This window comes from Megalops cyprinoides, chromosome 1 (assembly GCF_013368585.1).
Source record: "Megalops cyprinoides isolate fMegCyp1 chromosome 1, fMegCyp1.pri, whole genome shotgun sequence".
In the NCBI taxonomy this organism is placed as follows: Eukaryota; Metazoa; Chordata; class Actinopteri; order Elopiformes; family Megalopidae; genus Megalops; species Megalops cyprinoides.
In genome coordinates, this window is record NC_050583.1 from 29,217,109 (window position 1) to 29,232,880 (window position 15,772).

At 45.7% G+C, this 15,772-nt stretch overlaps 1 protein-coding gene across 1 annotated transcript; it reads left to right on the forward strand.

Annotated features, from left to right (window-relative positions):
- The first annotated feature begins 277 nt into the window (after positions 1 to 277).
- On the forward strand, positions 278 to 14,696 carry LOC118779316 (transmembrane protein 94-like). Its single transcript, XM_036531402.1, has 26 exons — positions 278 to 283; positions 1,406 to 1,525; positions 1,755 to 1,882; positions 2,997 to 3,133; positions 4,009 to 4,205; positions 4,441 to 4,592; positions 4,948 to 5,050; positions 5,422 to 5,508; positions 6,005 to 6,121; positions 6,225 to 6,329; positions 6,540 to 6,680; positions 6,884 to 7,169; positions 8,423 to 8,596; positions 9,101 to 9,203; positions 9,296 to 9,450; positions 9,927 to 10,114; positions 11,206 to 11,335; positions 11,550 to 11,626; positions 11,919 to 12,018; positions 12,110 to 12,218; positions 12,373 to 12,559; positions 12,721 to 12,798; positions 13,083 to 13,168; positions 13,636 to 13,717; positions 14,196 to 14,344; positions 14,591 to 14,696. The coding sequence occupies exons 1-26, from the start codon at positions 278 to 280 to the stop codon at positions 14,694 to 14,696; spliced, it is 3,303 nt and encodes a 1,100-aa protein (XP_036387295.1).
- Positions 14,697 to 15,772: the final 1,076 nt, after the last annotated feature.

The window sequence follows — 15,772 nt, forward strand, 5'->3', positions numbered from 1 at the left end:
CAGAAATGAAACAATACACTGTGCCGAACTGAAGGTGGTGGTGCTTGAGCATGGAGTGTAGTTGCGTCTCTGATTGATGCCCTCTGCACCTGACAGCTTAAGAGCTTTGCTCGGACCATTTGGAGGTGACATTTCTCACCTACCTCCAGGGGCAGAGAAGGCATGTATTATTGAGGGCTGTTTTCCGCTCCATTTTGTGTGAGCTGACTGTTACGCTGTCATTTGCTAGCCGTTACGTCTGAAGAGAGGACACGGGCTTCTTGAGTGAAAGTCCCCAATGAAGGTGAGCTGGGACAGTGAATGTGATGCGGTAAGTCCTGCTGTCTTCCCATCCTCACAAGGACTCCTTTGCTACTGTATTTATTCCGCTGCTGATAAGGTACAATGAGTGAGGACGATAAGCAGCTTAATGAGACCTAAGTGATGTGAGCAAATGCCCCACTTGGCCTTCATTATGTTTTTGGGGAAAAAAAATATGTGCTTTTGTTTCCAGACAGCTGGAGGGACAAAGCTGTTTCCTGCTCCTTTGTCTCTGCTGCTGGTTTAAAACTCTCCATTATGCTCTTCCAGAGTCTCACGGTTAAACTCATTCAATAGAGAGAGCAGCACTGAGTGCAGACAACTAAGTGCACTGTTCAGGCAGTGTTGCATGTCCCCATGGCCCGAACTTGACCTTGGAGTGTTTTTTCCTGCTGGGCCTTATAGGATAGAAGAACACTGGGAGGTGTGACACTGGAAATTTGGGTGTACAGCAGGACAATTCCTGTAAGCGTAAGGAAATGAAGAACACTGATTGCAATTACAAGTGACTTAAGAATAATTCAGAACAAAGGCTGTGGTATGCGGTTATTCAGAATATTTTCAGTCTGTTGTGTGTAAGGAGAGCTTCTGACTTGCCGGACTGGATGTGTAAGTTTTTCTGAGAATGTTAACAGTATCTATAATATCATTTTTAGCCTGTCAAGTGAATATGTGGTGTTTTCTGAAAAATGATATTGACGTTATGTTGATGTAATGTAGTAAACTACTGTATAGTCAGGGAGGCGGGCAGATTGGGAACATTGACTCACCTCAACCACCAATGCACCAATGTGTGATCTCTACCCAGACTATGAAAGAAGTGAGACATGGGTCTAGTCACTGAAGATTGACAGTCATTACCAGCTGTCACAGCGGCTTAGTGTTCATTGACTCTGTGAAATTATGGTAAAATAGCAGATGAGGATGCCTGGGGTGCTTGTTCAATGTAAATAGCATGAAAATGACTTATTTAAATTGATGGGGCATGAGCTCTTCTCTGGAAACGGTCATTCAGTGCGGCATATGATGTGAATTGCATTTTGCGTGGCAGGATGCCTGTAGCTGATCCTCAGGGAACTCTCAGGGTGTGCTATTTGTCTGGCAGAGTCATGTGCGCAGACAGCTGGGCCTGACCTCTGCAGAGGCACTGACAGAGCTCCACTCCCAGCTGGCCTCCAGCCTGGAACAGTTTAGGAGGAAGAGGCGGGCAGAGAACACCTGGCAGGTAAGCCTTAGGGGGCCGTGGGCCAGAGAGCAGGAAGAAGGCCTCAGAGGCATACAAATACACACAAACAGTACATAAACACTGACCCCAAAAGTGGCACATGGTATTGGTGACTTGTTTGCTGTCACCTAGTGTTAAATTCTAGAGCCTTCAGACAGAGAGGTGCTGAAGACCTTCTCTCCGGCATTTCTGTAATGATGCGTCTATGTGTAATTTTTTGTCCACCCAGACTGCATGGCGGAGGAGTTTCCTGCACCACTCAGTGCGCTGGTCTAGCCTGCATTGGCCCAGTGCCCTGCTCACTCTGCTGTGCTCCCTGGCTCTGCTTGGCTGCCACACCCTGTGTCACCCACACAGGTATGCTGCTAAAGCAACAGGAAATGCCACTCCTCTACATTGGCGCAATGGAGCGGTTAACGGCTCACCTTTACGCACTGGCGTAGTGAGGCAGGTACTGCTGCGTAACAGCACATCCTTACACATGTACACAGTGCAGCAGGTAACAGGGCACTTCTACATGCTTGTTTGATATAGCAAGAAATAGCACTCTGCAAAGCAGCACAGAGGTAGAGGTAACAGCAGAGCTGTTCAAAGTTGCACTGGAACAGACATTGGAACAGTAGAACAAGTACTAAAGGCTTTATTTAAAGTGAACCTCATGAACCTGACCATGTAAATTTATTTAAATATGATGTGCTCTTCACACAGCACATGCAAACATTGACGCAAATTGACACAAACTGATCAAATGTGTAATATGGAAATTCATTGATTAATATGACGCTCTGTATGTTTACTGAAATTGTGTGCACTATCAGTGATTCAGTGCTAGGGATTTCAGCCTTGCTGTGGAGGCTTTGTTTCATATACAATTGCAGGGTGTCAATAGAGGGTGGAGCAGGGAACACACAGGCCTGACCACTGAGAGAACAGGAAGTCCTGCGGAAGAGAAAAACACTGTGCAGGGTTACATGCAAAGCTGCACCGCTGCTAAGAATACTGATGCCTTTGAGGTCTAAACCACTGCCCCCTTACTCATGTCCAAATATATGTGTACTGGAAAAGTTAACAAGATTAAAAAGAGAGAGAGCTTTTGTGAGACCGTGATAGATGTACGGCATTTATTTATATTTATATATTTTCAGGAACACAAGCCACATTTGTGGACTTCATCATGATTTCACTATGCAGGCATCATTCCTGGTTGAATTTGCTTTATCCCCTGTCTTAGCTTGTAATATTGGTGCTTGAAAAACGTATGTCAAAGGTTAACCACTGAATAGCTTCACCAGTAGTGTTTGCTTTTCAAGCCTTGGGGATGCAGCCTTTCATTATGTGAGGTCTGGGGATACTGCAGTGCTGGAGTGACTGCAGGTTTGGTACGACGCTGGCCAGCTGACAGTGGTGTGCAGTGCAGGTGTAAGTCACAATCGCGCAGACTGAAGTGTTGCCGCCTACCCCTCTCCTGTAGCGATGGGACAGCCCTGGCAGGGGGCTGTACTCTCCTGCTCCTGCTGTCGGCAGGACTAGTTGCCATGGCGCAGCTGCAGTGGCTGAAGAGAGAGGAGATCCCCCGCAGACTGCAGGCCACCCTGCGAACCATCCAGGGTGAGTGTGTTACTAAGACCCGCTGTAGCACCCTAACCTACAGCGTGCAGGGGTGAAGCAGGGATGAGGGTGCTTGTATGCTTGTATGCTTACCCCACAGCTGAATTACTCATTGGACATACATTTTCATCTTTGGGAAATATTGCCTTTGGTTAAATGGGGCATCGGACATTGCAATGTTGAATTTGTGATGCTAAAGAAAAAGGAAAAAACAAACTTATACTGAAGTATTTTTTCAGTCCTTGAAATCACCAAGTGACAAAACAGAAATTGCACCAAGCTGGGTGATCAGACAGAAATGCTGTGTACAGACAGTAGACATAGTAAGGTGGTGGAGAAGACATCATTATTTTTAACCCTGGGGAAAATTGCATGTTGGTGGTATTGGTGTGCATGTTAGCTGCAAGACTGCATGGAAACACTAAGCAGCAGTTGTGGCTATCATAACCAAATTAATTTCGGAGATCTGCTATATTTACACTGAGATGAAATAACAGCACAGCTATGGTATATATTAGATATATATATATATTTTGAACCCTGCCACCAGGTAAAATGGGTGACATGTAGTGGAGAGATTTATTCAGTTTCCTGTGTGTGTGTGTGTGTGTGGCCATCTGTTGGGCACGGAAATGAAATCATGGATATCTAATTGTAGCAAAACCTTTTATTAGTCAGCCTAAAATCAATATGTGCGAAATTATTTTTCTAGTCCTGGGTATTTTTGACATTTATAAATCAAGCTCAGAAAGTCCCTCAGTGTAAAAAAGTTTATACAAACACCCTTTCTTTTATTTTTCCTTCAATGTAAATTTATGTCCTTATAATTTCATACCACAGGTTTGATTGAGACCGTATGGCCACTTCTGTTGCAGAATTCCTGCAGCACCCCCAGCCAGGATGGACACAGGGCTGCGAGGGCCTGTTTTCTCAGCCCTCCCCGGCTGTGTCCCTGCAGTGGACCTACCGTGACGGCTGCCTCGTCAACCTGCCCGTCAGTCTGCTGGTGGAGGGTGACATCATAGCCCTGCGGCCAGGGGCGGAGGCACCCACGGAGCTCAGGGGCATCCAGGTCAGAGTGGGCCACTGCCGAGTGTTCAGATCATATTAGTTTGATTAACATTTGTCTGTTATGCTATTGTCAAAGCATAACAAACTAGTGATAAGAGCGTTAGAAGTGAACAGTTCTTCAGTGTTTTGAAAGGAGGGAAGTTGTACTGGAAGTAGGGTGCAGAGATTCAAAGTTCATCTGTTTACATGTGAAGGGTCCATGCTTGCGTCTGTCTGAAGTCTGTCCGTGGCAACAGGAAGAAGAACATGTGGTCCTGTCTCGCAGTGATGTCTTCAGCCATCTCTCCTCTCCGCCTTCCCCGTTGGACAGTGACAGGCCCCGCCCACACCATCTGCTCCAGCCGCAGCTATTTAGGGTGACCAAGACCCCGGCAGTGGAGACTGTGCAGTTGGGTATCTGTCGGGTTCCTGTCGGTGTGTGTGTGTGAGACAGACCAAGTGTGGGCCTGTGTTTTGGTGGGCATGTGTGTGAGCATGAGCTTCTGAGGGTGTGCATGTGTGTAATGTGGGGGTGATTGCGTGAGTGTTTGTGTGCATACGTGTGTATGTGTGTGCACCTTTGTGTGTGTGTGTGTGCGCGCGTCTGTGTGTGTCTGTGAGTGGTATGGGACAGTGTGTGATGTGAGCATGTGTGATACTAAAAGTGAGAGTGTGTGGGTGTGAGTAGGTTTGGGATTTTGACGTGTGTACTATATGTGTTCAGCATGGGTTGTGTGGTCAAGGCTCTGTGTGTCTCTCTTCAGGCAATGTCTGGAGCTGGGGGAACAGCGTCCTGTCACAGTGCTGGACAATGAGCGCTTCACTGTACAGAGCCTGTTAGAGAGAGGGCTGGCCCCGCTGGTGCTGGTGAGCCTGTCAGCCACACATGTCACCCTGCAATCACTGAGCTACTGAGGGGTGTCTGCACTGGGAATTACCGGGTCCCTATCCTGATCTGCATGGGGAACTAAACTTTAGGTCTGACCTCCACCCTTTTCAGTTCTGCATTGCAGAGATATTAGACTCTGTAATGAATCATATGTGACAGATTAAAGAGTGTAATGTAAGAAAGCACCTTTGTCAATATTTCTTAGTAAACAGTGAAATGCAGAGACTGAACAATGATGTGCAGTCGTACAGTGTATCTTGTCATATCACTGCTCTTAATTGATGGCCTTGATTGGCCTATTTCACTGTTGAGCCCTACAAAGGTTTGCTACACTTGCTACCCTCTACAGGCAGTGCTGCTGGTGTTGAACCTGGTGCGGTACCTGCTGGGAGCTCCCGGTGTGGGACCCTGGCATGTCACACTACTGCAGCTGCCGGTGAGTATCACACACAAAAGGTCGCGTGCACACACTAGATTGCAATATTGGCATTTAGCAGACGCTCTTATCCACAGCACCCTATATATACATGTAGATTACAATTTTAACATGTTATCCATTCACAAAGCTGGGACATTACTGAGACAGTTCTAGGTTAAGTACATTGCCCAACAGTAGAGCAGGAGTGCCCCAGCTGGGAATCAAACCAACAACCTTTCGGTTACAAGTCCTGCACCTTACCACTATGCTACATTGTCACCCCACACACATCCATATGTAAATACATAAGCACACACATACATAGACACATCATGTGTGGGACAGAGAGATCTGGACCAATCAGACAACACTCTTCCTCTAAAAATTCCAAACACTGTTATGGAATGGGTACATGGTGAACAATGCCTTCTAGAAGCAGTGGTCTTCTGGCAGACCACTACGATGCTCTAACAGGTGGGTTGCTCTATCTGCTGTCTCCCCTGTCTGTGCGCAGGTGAATGGCGTTCTGCCCCTGCTGCCGCTGGCCTTCCCCCTGCTGTGGCTGCAGGTCAGCGTGTACGGTGAGGTGCGGGTGCTGAATCAACTGGGAGCTCAACCGCGAGACTGGAGGGTGAGCTCCGCTTATACACATATATTGTTCTCAATGCAGCTCTCTGGGTGATTCCAGGTACAGAAGGCAGGGTCTCTCACGCAGTGATGTCACTGTGTCACAGGAGATGTTCACTGTGACCTGTCGCACCTGTGTGGCGGTGCTGTGTGGGAGGTCACCTGCGCTCTGTCACACGGCCAGCCTCCTGCACAGCCTGGGCTCGGTCACGGTAAGCCGGTAACAGCTACGTGTTACTCTACAGTGAGCCTTCCTTCTATTTGATCAGTTTGTGCTCCAGCTTTTTGTCATGGGGTGCTGTTTTTCTGGAGCATTGGTGCATATGTGTTTGTGTGTGTGTGTGTGTGTGTGTGTGTGTATGTGTGTGTCTGTGTGTGTGCGCTCTCATGTGTGTGTATGTGTTTGTGGTTTGTGAGCTCAGGTATTGTGCTGTGTGGACAAGCAGGGGGTTCTCTCCTGGCCCAGCCCCAACCCAGAGAAAGTCCTGTTCTTCAGCAGGCCGTTCAGACACAGAGGCAGTGTTAAAAAAAGAGCACAGGATCCAAACAAGACCACTCAGCAGGTGAGCCTAGTCCAGTGGGGATCATTCAGCTCCTCATGACCAGCTTCCATTTTCAACACCTGTCATGTCAAACACTATTGCAACCAGTGCAGTGCAACCATGCAGCCATGGGCAGTGCAACGTCTCATAAGCTTTCATGACTCATGTGTCACTTGATTGCCTCTCCTGCTTGGTGACAGGATCACGGTGTCCCTCTCCTGCAGCCCCTGTCCCCGCCCCAGGGCTCCAGCGTGCTGGAGATGCTGAGCCTGTCGCCGGGCCGGGGGACGGACACGCGGGTGCAGTTCGACGACTCCCGCTGGCACCGCCACAACAGCTCCCTGCGGCCCCTGGGCCTGGCCCTGCAGCTGGCGCTCTGCGACCCCGAGGTCGTGGCCATGCTGTGGCGCCTGACGGACCACCTGACCCACGCGGCCCTGCTGAAGAGCCGCCCCCGCTGCCAGCCCGTGTGCCCGCCCTGGGGGCTGTATGAGCTGGCCAGGGTCCTGGGTAATGAAACGCTCTTCACTCTAGAACACTTAATTACATGTTACTCTGGATCAAACAACAGGCCACATTAATTCAGCTGACCACGTCCACAGGGCACGCAGCGCTTTACCATCTAGAGCAGCCGAGAATAAATTTTGCTCACATAGTCGTCATCACTGACCTTTCACTTGGCATGTTTGCCAATTGTATTGCATTGGAATTGTTTCACAACAGAAGTCTGAGACACTGTAAACTTTAAGAAAACATCAGTACAATATATTCAATGTCTCCCTATGTTGAAAAGTATGTTGAAAAGCATATCCCATGTTTGTTCCTCTTTTGAAAAGCTCTAACCACAGTGACCACATCTACAAGCAACCCTCCTATTAAAAGTGTTCACACTGAGAGAATGGCCAGTGCAAAGCCTCCTGGGAGTTTAAACTGTGCTAGGTTATGTCGGGTCAGAAATCTCACAGCTGGAGGAAAGAGCAATGAGCAAGCACGGATATGTTTTTCTTTAGCCTAAAAACAGCTCAGTTGGAGCTCAGTAATGTAACAGACAGGTGTTTCCTGGTGATCACTCACTTAATTCCCTCTTGATCTCGTAATGATGAGGAGAGTCTCACAAAAAGGAGCAGCTTAGTACAATAAATATACGATCTTATTGCTTTTCCTCAGTCTGTGATCATCATCCCATGTTGCTCCTTGGATTCTAGCTAAAGTGAAACCAACTATAATCAGCATTTCCAGTTAACAGCATCGTATTGTGCTGATGACTCATAGTACCGAGAGACTGCAGTCGGTGAATCATAAGCTTGCTCACTTGCTGGAAGATTTATCTTTCCACACTCCTGTCTATGTGATTAGGGCATGTGTCCTGGCATGTATGTGAAGAAACATGTGAACAAAACTGCTGAAAGCTCTACACTGTACAGATATACTGTATTTAGGGTACCCCCATCTGAAAGAACTGGAGTTATCTATTACAGTACCATTCAATGACTCATACCCTTTGCTAATGTTCTGATCCAGGGTGCCCTACATAGCTTGCACTGTATACATTATCCATTTACTAAACTGGATATTTACTGCAGCAATTTGGATTCACTTTTCTCACGGGTACAACAGTAGTGTCCCTTCCAGGGCTCAGCTGTGTAACCCTCTTTCCAGTGCAGTCCCTCAGCCGCCACTGTCTCCTCCTGTAAGACTCGGAGCAGAGAGATCAGACTCTGTGTGACTCTCTCTGCACTCTGTCTCTGCTGTGTGTGAGACAGGGTTCAGGTCCTCGGCTCAGGAGCCCTACCAGCAGAGGATGAGCGTGGCCGCGTACACCCTGCCCTCGGTGCCCTGTGCCCCGGAGGGCGCTTCCTGGCAGCCACAGCCCGTGTCCATGAGGAGGCTGCCCTTCTCGCACATCATCGGCCTGCTCGTGCAGGACAACCACTCAGGTGCGCTCTCACCGTCACCCGCGGGCATGACCACGAGCACGTGTCCGACGGGTGCGGTGACCACGGAGAAAGGACGTTTGTGGCCGTTTGTTAGCAAGCGAGGCCTTTCGTGTGCGTTTCCCTCACTGACACTGATCTAAGAACAAAATCAATTTCTGGGGAGTTTCCTGGGGAATTTTATGGGTGATTTTGCCTAAGAGTCTGCAGCAGTCTGCATGCTCTCACATTAGCAGCATGTTAATGTCCTTCCTGTCAGCTAGATTTTACCTTTGCAAAGGTCATCTCATGTTCTCTGAATTGTTGATGGTGTCTGTGGATGTGTGTGGTGTGGTGTGCATTTCACATTGTCAGCAGCTGGGATTGGACAGTGTGGGCAGAAGGAAATTTACTTCACATAATCGGTGTGTGTGCAAAACAGTAGATTTTATTGCAGTTACTGTCCTCTTCTTTGTTTTATGAGTAATCTTGCGGCAGCAGTTTGTACAAGTTGTAATTTCTCTGCAGGGGGGCTGCAGCTCTTTTCCTACGGCTCTGCTGATGTAGTCCTTGGAGCATGTTCTGAATTCTGGGATGGCGAAGACCTCCAGCCACTCACAGATTCTGACAGGTGTACCCTTTGACTCCTTTTTAAATGTGTCTTCAGCTTTTCCTGTGTTAGTCAGTGAGGTACCATTTGTTTCTGGCTTTGTCCACCCTCAGGAAAAAGGTATTGGATTTTTACCAGCGTTCCTGCATGGCAGGTCAGTGCCTGGCGCTGTCATTCAAGCCCATCCTCCACCCCCAGGATCCAGAGATCGATGGCAAGTGTGTAGAGCTGACACATAACCCACACCTCGACACCATAGAGTTGACAGGTAATCCTGACAAACTGTACTCAGTGAGCTACAATCCCCTAGTACATGCCAGACTCTTCCTATTGCACCCTAATACAAACACCAGCCACAGCAGAATATATTGCTTTTTTTAAATGAACACTTTATGAAAGAAAGAATGGCATATACATATAAGATACACAAAGACACACAAAATACAACATCAACAACACAAGGCCCAGGGGTACAGGCAAAGGGTGAGAAAAATAACCAAGGACAACAAGGCTCTATATATAAAAGACTAAATTAAGGCACCACCTTCAGTCAAAGATGCTCTAATATCAGTCCTGAGAGGTCACAAAGGTTGCATATAATAGCACAGTCCTCATAGCTTTAGAGTTCTTTGAGTATTTTATGAGCAGAATGTATTGCTGATGAGGAGTGACTAAGTGAAATGACAAAACACATTCACAGAGAATGCAGTGTGGCAGTGAAGTTGCGTACTCTGTGCTGTATAGGAGAGGGGACAGAAGAGCCCCCTACAGGCCCGGAGGACCCCCTGCTCCCTCTGAGGCAACACGTATTCCTCGGCCTTGTGTCCTCGCAGTACCAAGCTCGGCCCGACATGGTTCGGCTCATCGCCGGCTTGGACAGCGCCTGCATCCGCTTTGTCTTCTTCTCAGCAGAGGAGGAGGTCAAGAGCAAGGTGAGGGCCCTGGTGGAGAGGACGGGACAGGTGAGGCACAGTGCACTCGTGAGGAGGCTGTGGCAGGTATAATTCCTTGCTGACAAAGCACAGTGAATTGTTTCTCATCAAAAAAGACTTTGCTGCCCCCACCTGGCTAACTATAAAACAGAGAGAATTTCAGGAGGACACACACGTGTGTGTGTGTGCGCGTATGTATATATATATATATATATATATATATATATATATATATATATATATATATATATATATATAATGTATACATAATTATATATGATATTAATATATTATATATTATTATATTATATTAAATTATATTATATACACGCACATATATACTATTATATTATATAATTATATATTATAATTATATATTATATATAATTAATGTATAATGTGATCATGTAAATTGGGAAAATGAAAATATTAAAGAAAAAAACAAACTGCAATAAAATCTACACTGCTCTGCTTCATTAATTATTATTTATATGCAAAGGTTACCTGTGTTACAACAGCATTAAAAGGGCTTCATAATAAACTATTTAAAAATTAATTCTAAAAACTAGTGTTTTAAGATGTTTCTTAAAGGCCAAAACTGATTATGGCTCTGTTGTGGGAATGGATTCAAGAGACTGTGGGCATAGAAACCCTCTTAAAATTAACATTTGAAACTAAGAGCAGGCCAGGAAGTCAAGGATCTGGGGGGTTGTTTTGGCTTATATTTTGTGATGATGTTGTTTTGATGAGTAATCTTGCAGCAGCAGTTTGCAATTGGTGTACACAAGTTATGATTTCTCAATAGAGTGCTTTGAAAAGCTTGTCAACATAGCATTACACTAGTCTAACCTGTTTGAGAAAATGCATATATTAATTTTTCTGCATGATGTTTGGATAAGAAAGGTATGACATCCACAATATTACAAAGGTAAAAATAAGACACTTTGCTGATGTTTTGTACATGTTGCAGAATCATTCATACACACAAATCTGTTTCATAGTGCAGGTTGTTGTAGCTAGAGTAAGTGTTTCGAAGGCCTGTGCAGTGCTCAGTGTTGCAAGGCAGCGGTGTTCAGATCTCCTGTGTTTAGGTGTTTGCTGAGAAGATGGGTCTGGAGACGGGGTGGAACTGCCACATCTCCCTGCAGTCGGACGGTTTCCCGCTGGACCCCGAGAGCCTGGCGGACTCAGAACAGGAAGAAGAGGGAGAGCAGGGTGGAGGCAAGTCGATACTGAAGCCACACCCTCTCTGTTGTGGGCTCAAGTGGCATTCACTTCAGTGGCATCAAGCAAACATCAACGGTGCTGAATATGCACCTGCAAGTAATCCAGGTTCAGTTCAGCAACTGCAGAAGGAGTATCAGTCATTGTGGTGACTATTAGGGATGCATCTTTAAGCTTTAACCTTCTAAAGAGGAGTGTCTCCTGGGTGAAGATGCCCGACAGGGGGAGAGGACAGCCACCAGAGCCCTGGACAATGAGGGGGCCTGTCTAATAGAGGACCTGAACAGGGTGAGTGATCTGGCCACAGATAGAGCATGTATAATGTTATGCTTGAGGAGTCGGAAGTCACAATTTCACTCACACCATCACTATATTATTTATTTCTAAATCAGATGTCCAAGACAGCATAGAGTACTTAGGTCACATCTATAGCTAAATATTTACTGAAGTAATTCAAGTTGAGCACCTTGCCCAAGTTTATGAGAACAGTACCGTACCTAAGATTTGACCGTAATTATTAGGCAGGCTCCCTGACCACAACATTGCACTGCCCCATGCTATATGCTCCCTGTGTTTGCAGGCCAAGCTCCCTAAGGGCATTGAGAATGTACGCCCCCACCTGGAGAACATTGACAACGTGCCCCTACTGGTGCCACTCTTCACTGACTGTACATCTCAGAGTGAGTCAGACTTTACCCTGTCTCATGTATGCCATATTTACTGTAAGTCTGTCCACATGCCGTCCCTGATTCAGCCTTTTTATATGTTCAGCCATGTGTGAGATGGTACAGGTTATGCAGGAGTATGGCGAGGTGGTTTGCTGTCTGGGAAGCAGCCAGAATATTAACAACAATGCTGTGTTCCTGCAGAGTGACGTCAGGTAATTGTAAGATTGTCTTCTTCAGTAGTGGGAACATTGTAAACGCATGTGTTAAGTTTAACATTCTGCACACTATGTCAACATCTCAAACACTCATTTAAGGGTGACTAGACTGCATGATGACTGAAGTGATTTTAATCTCTCCTGTCTGTAGTATTGCTCTAGAGCCCCTTCTGCCCTCCTGCTGCTGGACCACCCCTGAAAAACCTTCCACTCTGATGTCACAATCCTACCCGAGCCCCCTTTCCCCAGCCCGCCTCTCCAGCGCCCTCTGTGGCCTGCCCTGTACTGTCCACCTGGGCCCACAAGACAACACTGCCATCATTCGGCTCATCAAGCAGGTCAGACAGCCACCTATAGGCACATGTGTATGTATGCGTGGGCACACACACACACACACACACACACACACACACACACACACACACCAACTCATTCAAACACATATAGTTAATCTGTCTGGTTTTTTTACTTAAGTTCTTTCTTCCCATGTGATTTCCAGGCTCGGCACACCACAGCTGGCATCAGGAAGTGCTTCCTGTTCCTGCTGCAGTGCCAGCTGTCCCTTGTCCTCATCCAGGTGTGACACACATCACCGCTGCTCTTTGTAAACTGCTAAAAGGATGCTGCCATGTTACCCGTGTACAAAGCGTGAATGTGCATTGCATTTGTGTGCAATTAACTGATGTGTGATTTTTGTATGATGCCTCGTATGACATGTATTGTCAGTCATTTTCAGCGCATGAAATCAGATGCAGTGTGTAGTTAGATTAGCTGGTGCTCAATGAACTGCTGATGGATGAATATGGGTAACAGCTCACAATCCCTTGTACTGTATTTGCTGAGCTCAGTTTTTTCATACAGATCCTGGCCTGTGTGTGTCAACTCCCTCCTCCCCTTGGCACCAGCGATGTGCTCTTTCTGTCCTGCTTTTACTTTCCACTAATCAGGTAGGATGAACACATCAAAATTCATGTAAATAAGCTTGATGGTTGATTACAATATCTTTTGTGAACTCCCACAGTAACTCTGTTCAAGACACTTCTGGTACAATTATGAAGGTGCTGTCACGAGTAGCAGGCGTATTAATTGTTCTCCATTCCTCAGCTAATTCCTTCATACAAATCTCTTCCCTGAGGTCTCAGACAGCCATTGTGCCAATACTTCAACCATTAATCATTTATAAATCAAACACAATGGACTTAATCTCTCTTGTAAGTTCCTAATGATTACTGCAAACTGCTGTGGCATCTATTTACAGCTCAGCAGAACTTACTCATTTCTCCCCTAGTTTTGATGCAATCTTTCATGTGATTTCAGACCAAAACACATGTTTCTTAGTGTATCTGAAATCTGACCCCCTCTTTAACACTCCTTTCATCTTGAAACTTTCCATCCTGTCTTCCTGTTCTCTCAGTGTATCCCTCATGGGCAAACCTTCAGACAGCTCCATCATGAAGGTGCCAACCGGGAAAAATCTGCGCTTCCTGCCAAAGAAGGTGATGTGATGTTCACTGACATTGAGGAGAATGTGCTGACATATACACTCATGCATTTCCTTTGATAACTGGGAAAGATCCTGTTCACAGACAATGAAACGCTAATTATTATTACAGTTTTGTTTATAACGTATATGAAACCCAAGGTGCTACAATGATAAAACATAGTGCACAAACTTAAAGTGAACATAAATATGATACATATACAAGGCACAGTGACAGACAAAGCATTACACATACATTACACAACACTGACACAGACTAAAAGGCACACAGGGGAAAAATACAGAGAACATTGACAGAAAATAAACAAACAAACAAAAAGCGAATATAAAAAGAGAATGTAAAAGCTACAAACATATCAGAAGAGATGGTGTGGTTAACATACCTACATATAGGTAATGTGCTGTATAACTTAAATAAACAGTGCATTGTCTGGCTGACCGAAAGCATGTCCCCTGCCTCTTGCCCCAACTAGACCCAGCGGTTCTTTGTGTTCTACTTCCTGGTGAAGTTTGGCCTGACTGTCTGCACGTACCTGACATGTTTTGGATTCATGCTTCATGGGTTCTGCCTGGAGATAAACCACGAAGACGAATCCCTGTGTCACCCAGCAGCCCTGCTAATGTGAGCTGCGGCCATGTGAGGGAACAGGGTGTGAATGAGTGAATGAGAGTGACAAGCACACAGCGCTGCCTTAGCGTTTCTGTGTTGTGCTTGTGCTCCCCGTCAGACTTTCATCTCTGTTTGTTTTTAAGTGTGAATCTCTCTGTAGTGCATAATGTGAAGCCAGTGACACATAGGAACAGGAGCCAGTGCAGTGCTCCTCAAAAGTGGAGCCATCCCAATGATGGGTTTTTATCTGTGCTTTAGGAACTCCACTGACTCCTCCCCCGACTGGTTTGGGAAGCACTCTGATGGTCTTGCTCTGGCCCAGAAGGTCATTACATTCTTCATCCTGCTGAACGCTAGTGAGTGAGAGTGATCATACAGCTTTGAGCCACCTTAAATCTGTCATTCTTCTACTCTTTGAATTATTCTGAAGAGAATGTCTAATTATATCTGGCTTTCTGGCTTGCTCTAATGCATGTGTTTATTTCTGTGTGCCCTGTCATAATAGTATTTCAGATTATATGTGAATATTCTAAGGTCCAATATTACTTCAGGGTATGAGTGCATGGTTGATCATCCACTGTTCACTCTCTGGATGATCGACCACTTTGTGAAAACATCATTACCTCAGTGAATGAGTCATATCATACTCACGTATGAAACTCTGTGATTATCTTCAGAAAGCTAAGGTGTGACTTCTCTCCTAGCTGCACTTATGAGCACAGAATGAAACTGCGGTTCAATTTGATTTTCGTCAGTGTGATATGTGACATGGCCTCTTTACACATCATTGTCATGGGGAAAGTGAAGACAAGTAGACACATACTTTCTCTCTCTCTCATCTCAGTAAATGGGTGTGTGTTCTGTTTTCCAGTGTGCACTTCTGTGAGCCATGTCCACCGATCAGCCCCCATGTGGAAGCAGAGCCCTCTCAGTAACCGCTGCTGGTGTGCTGTAGTCATCACAGTGTAGGTTTTCCAGTTATTTACACTCTCTCTCCAACCACACATTTACACATTCTGTCCAACTATGTCATTAGGTAATTCTGTTCTACCAGTACAACTTTCTAATCAGTGTTCTGTTTGTAGAAGAAAGTATTTAGTATTATCATCATAAATTTGGGGTGGGCTTTTTTTTTGTTTGATGCATGCCAGTTCCTTCATCATTGTAGATTAAGGAAGTTCTTGACTTCTAGATGCAATTAAAAAAACAAATTTAACTTGTTGTCTGGTACATCACATGGGAAAAAATGTATATGACCCATAGATGTGCATGTGCTTTAAAGCAATGACATTAAGTGCAATAAACAATGGCCTTTTTACATGGAAGTAAAAAGCTTTCTCCTTTCTTCACAGGCCCATTCTTAATGTTTCAATAGCAATGGGATCTCGCCTCCTGTGGCATGACCCCACTCCACACCACACCTTTTTTGTTACGGACATT